Source organism: Mandrillus leucophaeus, unplaced genomic scaffold, assembly GCF_000951045.1.
Source record: "Mandrillus leucophaeus isolate KB7577 unplaced genomic scaffold, Mleu.le_1.0 Scaffold221, whole genome shotgun sequence".
Lineage (NCBI taxonomy): Eukaryota > Metazoa > Chordata > Mammalia > Primates > Cercopithecidae > Mandrillus > Mandrillus leucophaeus.
The window spans coordinates 3,794,169-3,800,610 of record NW_012102266.1 but is presented as its reverse complement, the minus strand read 5'-3'; the positions used below and the strand labels follow the sequence as shown (position 1 = coordinate 3,800,610).

Below are 6,442 nucleotides of genomic sequence, written 5' to 3'. Positions count from 1 at the left end.
GTTGGCCAGGATGGTCTCGATTTCCTGACCTTGTGATCCACCCACCTCAGCCTCCCAAAGTGCTGGGATTACAGGCATTAGCCACCGCACCCAGCTAATTCTCAGACATTTCAACGGACTCTCATCACTTTCTATCAGCCAACAAGATTCTTTGTCTGCATATCCCAAAACCACATTATTTATTCTTTTCTCTTCCATTCACTTCCACGAAATTAAAACACATAGACAGATGCACTGAGAATTAGGAGCAATACATAGTGTCCTCAAGGAGTGTTGGCTTCCCTCTCTTCAAGTCAAGAAGAGAAGTGTGGCCATCCTTCTAAACCAATTCTGGCTGGCTGGGCACAGTGGCTCATACCTGTGATCCCAGAACTTTGGGAGGCCAAGGTGGAAGGATCACTTAGTGATCAAGAGTTCGAGACCAGCCTGGCCAACATGGTGAAACCCCATCTCTACTAAAAATACAAAAATTTGCCAGATGTGGTGGTGCACATCTGAAGGCCCAGCTACTTGGGAGGCCGAGCCTGGAGAATCGCTTAAACCCAGGAGGTGGAGGTTGCAGAGCACCAAGATCGTGCCATTCCATTCCAGCCTGGGGGACAGAGCAAGACCCTGTCTCAAAAAATAACTAAATAAGCCGATTCTGGGAAAATAGGCACCAGCAACTGCTCACACTGAAAATAGGGATTGCATCCTTTTTCTACCTTGTTTTTTCAAAACTCCTGTTAGCCCTGCTTAACAGGAGTTCAGGAAAAATCAGAAATGATGAATTGTAATGAGACTGAGCAGGAAGAGACAGAATTAAATGAATCATATATGAAAGCACTTTGAAAACTGCAAAGCCCTATAGAAATGAAAATGTAGTGGCTAAACTCAGGACACCTTAAAACAGCTCTGTATTAAAAGTGGCAGAGGAACCAGGTACTGTGGCTCACGCCTGTAGTCCCAGCACTTTGGGAGACCAAGGAGGGCAAATCAAGAGTCAGGGCGATCAGGAGTTCGAGACCAGCCTGACCAACATGGTCAAGTGCCATCTCTACTAAAAATACAAAAATTAGCCGAGCCTGGTGGTGTATGCCTGTATTCCCAGCTATTTGGGAGACTGAGGGATGAGAATCACTTGAACCCGGGAGGCAGAGGCTGCAGTGAGCCGAGATTTTGCCACTGCACTCCAGCCTGGGAGACAGAGCAAACTTGTCTCAAAAAGAAGAAAGAAAGAATTTAATAGACAGGAGGCCACCCACGCCGTGTGGGAGACAGAGTTATTACTCAAATCAATCTCTTGGAGAATTCAGGGACTAGTGTTTTCCAAAGATAGTTTGGGGAAGGGATGGCATGGCTAAGCAATGGGTTCTTGCTGCTTACTGGCTGGGGATGCAGTCATTGGGGTGTGGGAAATTGTCCTCAAGCAGGTCAATAGCTTCTGTGTGGGACCACAGAAGCGGTTAGAGCTTCAGGTGGAACCATTGGTAGTCAGACATGCAAAATACCTGAAAAGATATCTCAAAATGCCAATCTTAGGGTCTACAATAGTGATGTTATCTGGAAGAGTAATTGGAAAAGTTGCGTACCTTGTGACCTCTGGGATAATGACTGGCCACGGTTTATGTCTACACCTTAGCAGAATTCAGCCTCCTTTATCCTTCTACCCTGGTGATTTCTTATTAGCTTTACAAAGGCGGTTGGCTTTTGGGGAAGGGTTATTATCATTTAAACTATAAACTAAATATCTCCCAAAGTTACACTGACTGGCCCAAGCCCAGGAATAATTAAGGGCAGCTTGAAGGCTAAAAGCAAAATAGGGGTTAGCTAGATCAGATCTCTCCCGCTGCCGTAATTTTCTCACTGTTACAATTTTTGCAAAGGCGATTCCAAGATAATCTTTAAAGAATGGGGTGGGTTGAGGGAAGGGCCTTCCAGGGCGAGTGAACAGCAAATACAGAGGGCTTGCCTGAGGAATAACAGGTTCAGCGCGCCAGCGGCTGGGCAGAGGGACACACCAGGACCAGTGACCTGGTGCCCAGTCCACATAACCTTGTTTACCATTGTAAAAAGTAAAATAGAGGTTCCTCCTCAAAGACTTTCCTCCCCATCTAATTAGGAATAAATAGTAACCTCTCTTAAAAGCAAAATTTATTCAAAGACCTGTGCTAACATTCTTAAATATCTGCTAGCTATAATAAAATAAACGTACTTTATGTTCTTAGCTCCCACAATTTAGCCTAAATATTTGCCCTGGCATGCTTATACTAGTCCAAGCAAGCATTAGGTCATAGCCTGTTCCTCTTCCTTATTTAAAAGTGTTTTTATCTTTCTCCACATTCCACAAGGTATTTCTTCCTTCCTTTGTTCTCCTCTACCTTTGCCTCTTTTAAAAAGTTCCAAGTTGCTAGCCAATCCCGAGGAATACAAAATGTGAGGTCCTGTTCCAGCCAATAAAAACCAGCCACAGCAGTAAGGTAAACACCTCAGCTTATAAATGACCCTGTCTCCTTTGTTCAGTGTACTCTCCGGGCAAAACTGCTGGTGGGTGTACCCTTTCTGCAGAAAGTAAAAATGGCCTTACTCAATAAATTAAATTTATGTTCAAGTGCTATTTCTTTATGACACCGAAAAACAAACATTTCAAACACCATGCTGAGAACTCAGTCCTTGTTTTGGGGAGGGGTGCACTTGGAAGATTCCAGCTAAGGTACAATCGTCCCTCGGTATCTGCCGGTCATTGTTTTCAGCACCCCCACAGATACCAACATGGGCCATGCTCGAGCCCCTTATATTATGTGGTGGTGCACAGTGCGTCCTTCCCATCCGCAGGTTTGGCATCTGTGGATAGGGAGTGGATACAGAGGGCGGACTATACCGCTTGAAAGGCTTCCCTGGAAGCAATATGTAGAGTGGGTAGCGGAGGAGCAAGAATGCAAGCAGAGAGGCTTGTCCAGAGCATACAGGCGAAGGATGTACGGCCAAGGGGGGAATCCCAGACGACCGCGATTCGTGACATATTTTTGTTTGCACGAAAATAAAGTTTGAAAGAAAAGTGTTGGGGGAACAAGGGATTCATTTTCCCGCGGTAGTTGAAATGCAATGGCTACGCCTCAAGCCGCTGCAACATGCTGGCCTCCGTGCGGGGGCGCCCAAACAGGCGCGCCGCCGGGCCTTCCGGCCGCATCGCCGGAAGTGCTCTCCTGACCCTCCGCCGCGCAGCTCATCGCACCGGAGGAAGATGGCGTTGGAGGTCGGCGACATGGAAGATGGGCAGCTTTCCGACTCGGATTCCGACATGACGGTCGCACCCAGCGACAGGACGCTGCAATTGCCGGTGAGTGTGAAAGGAGGGTGGGTTATCGTGGCTGGGCGCGCCGAGCCTGGGCCGCAGGAAGCGCGCAGGCAGCGGTGAGGGTGAGGGGTGAGAGCTAGGAGCCCGGTCCGGACCGGGCTGCTGGGTCAGTGGCGGCAGAAAGGGCGAGCAGGCGTCCCCCGGGCGGGCTCACGGAGCCCGGGCTGCAGGGGCCGGCAGCGAGGGGCGGAGGCGGCGGCGGCGGCTGGGTGTGCGAGCCCCAACCTGGCGGCTCCCTGCGAGGCCGGGCGCGCGAGCCCTGGCGCCTCCTGGAGGCTGGCTTGGCGGCTGTCTCTTGGCGGTCTCACCTCCACCTACCGCTCTTTGTTTTTTTCTAAACTTAGGGCTTCCTCACTCCAGCGCCGCTAGGTGACCATTAAGGGGCAGATTTTGCCAGATGTATAGCATCTGGGGACATCGGCCTGAAACGGCCTGTGGTGCTCCTTTTCTCCCTGAGACGGAGACTGAGGCCCAGGAATGAAGTTTATCAGAGTTCACTTAAAGAGCTGGTTTTCCTTGTTTCCACCGAACCTAGCTTTGTCATGCGGTACCATGGCACTAGGTTTTTGTGCTAGCTTCTCTGGTTTTGTTTGTTGTTTTAAGACAGAGTCTCACTCTGTCACCCAGGCTGGAGTGCAGTGGCGCAGTCTTGGCTCACTGCAACCTCCGCCTCCCGGGTGCAAGCGATTCTCCTGCCTCAGCCTGCCGAGGAGCTGGGATTACAAGGGCCTGCGGCCACGCCCGGCTAATTTTTATATTTTTGGTAGACACGGAGTTTCACCATGTTGGCCAGGCTGGTCTCGAACTCCTGCCTCAAGTGATCCACCCGTCTTGGGCTCCTGAAGTGCGGGAATTACAGGCGTGAGCCACCGCGCCCAGCCTAGTTTTTGTATTTTTATTAGAGACCGGGGTTCTCCATGTTGGCCAGGCTGGTCTTGAACTCCTGACCTCAAGTGATCCACCTGCCTCGGCCTCCCAAAGTGCTGTGATGAGAGGCGCGAGCCACCGCGCCGGGCCCAGCTTCCCTGCTTTCTAAACGGTAATTTGTCTTGACTGCCTTAGTAGGTAGCAACCTCTTTGAGGGGGCTTTGGTGCCAGATTGCCTGTGTTCAGATCCTGGGGCCACCGATGTGTGACCTACAGCAGGTTTATTTAGCCTCACTGCTTTTTGTCTCCATCTATGGAATTGGCATGATGTATCACTGATAGGGTTATTGCAAGGATTCTGTGGAGCATACAGTGCGCGGTAATGCCTGAAAAGTGTTATCTCTGATCATTATTTGAAGATAGTGGGAGATAGATCCTCCCTACTTGCATTTCCAGCGTAGTAGGAGTTTTAACAAATACAAATACTTGCTTTTGCATATAAATGTTTAGGAAATTAGTACCAAGATATTTTGTTTTTCAATCTCAGGTTGTTTTTACATAAATTGACCCATGACTTGGTAAATAAACTTAATGCTGTGGACTGTGGGGTTTTAAAAATATGCCCAGGCCAGGTGCGGTGGCTCACGCCCGTAATCCCAGCACTTTGGGAGGCCGAGGCAGGTGGATCACGAGGTCAGGAGATTGAGACCGTCCTGGCTAACACAGTGAAACCCCGTCTCTACTAAAAATACAAAAAAATTAGCCGGGCGTGGTGGCAGGCGCCTGTAGTCCCAGCTACTCGGGAGGCTGAGGCAGGAGAATGGCCTGAACCCGGGAGACAAAGCTTGCAGTGAGCCAAGATCGCACCACTGCACTCCAGCCTGGGTGACAGTGCGAGACGCCCTCTAAAAAAAAAAAAAAAAAAATCATGCCCAGCCTAGGCAATATGGCAAAACCCCATGTCTACAAAAAATGCAAAACAAAAAATATTAGCTGGTTATGGTGAGGGTTGCCTGTAGTCGCAGTCCCTCAGGAGGCTGAGGTAGGAGGATTGCTTGAACCTGGGAGGTTGAGGCTGCGGTGAGCCATGATTGCTCCGCTGCACTCCAGCCTGGGCCACAGAACAAAACTTTGTCTCAAAAAAAAAAAGTAACAATTATTATGTATGTCATTTTAAAACATTCTGACAATAACTGAAAAGTTTGAAATCTTTTAAAGGTGACAAGAACTTTGGTAATATAGTAAAAGGATATCTTAGAACAAAGTGCTGCATTAGTTGTAAAGATAAGAATTTGTGGCTTTTAAATTGGCGAATTCCATGTGGAACTTAGAAAAATAAGGATTTGATTGGTCTCAGACTTGTCTTTGAAGATCAGTTCCTTTTGGAATGGCGCAGTTGAATCTCTAAATTTTTAAAAATTAGGTAGGTGGAGTTTATGTGTTTTGTGAAATGGATTGTGTTTCTTTTCACTTGCAGAAAGTGCTAGGTGGCGACAGTGCTATGAGGGCCTTCCAGAACACAGCAACGACATGTGCGCCAGTATCACATTATCGAGCTGTTGAAAGCGTGGATTCGAGTGAAGAGAGTTTTTCTGATTCAGATGATGATAGCTGTCTTTGGAAACGCAAACGACAGAAATGTTTTAACCCTCCTCCCAAACCAGAGCCTTTTCAGTTTGGCCAGAGCAGTCAGAAACTACCTGTTGCTGGAGGAAAGAAGATTAACAACATATGGGGTGCTGTGCTGCAGGAACAGAATCAAGATGCAGTGGCCACTGAACTTGGTATCTTGGGAATGGAGGGCACTATTGACAGAAGCAGGCAGTCCGAGACCTACAATTATTTGCTTGCTAAGAAACTTAGGAGGGAATCTCAAGAGCATACAAAAGATCTAGACAAGGAACTAGATGAATATATGCACGGTGGCAAAAAAATGGAATCAAAGGAAGAGGAAAATGGGCAAGGTCATCTCAAAAGGAAACGACCTGTCAAAGACAGGCTGGGGAACAGACCAGAAATGAACTATAAAGGTCGATATGAGATCACAGAGGAAGATTCTCAAGAGAAAGTGGCTGATGAAATTTCATTCAGGTGAGCATTTCAATTACAAATAAGTACTTGACCAGATGGCTTCTATTTACAGGAAATAAAATAAATGCCAAATACTTTAATGATATGTTCCCCTTTTTTTTTTTTTTTGAGATTTTTTTTTTTCTTTTTCTTTTTCCTTTTTTAATT

At 47.5% G+C, this 6,442-nt stretch overlaps 1 protein-coding gene across 1 annotated transcript in view; it reads left to right on the top strand.

Moving 5' to 3' along the window:
• The first annotated feature begins 2,528 nt into the window (after positions 1-2,528).
• PHAX (phosphorylated adaptor for RNA export) overlaps positions 2,529-6,442 on the top strand; it is a 26,826-nt gene continuing 22,912 nt past the window's right edge. Inside the window, exons 1-2 of the mRNA XM_011981206.1 lie at positions 2,529-3,319; positions 5,682-6,295. Of these exons, the coding sequence (XP_011836596.1) occupies positions 3,080-3,319; positions 5,682-6,295 (854 nt within the window). The 5' untranslated portion in view covers positions 2,529-3,079. The remainder of the gene's footprint in view (positions 3,320-5,681; positions 6,296-6,442) is intronic.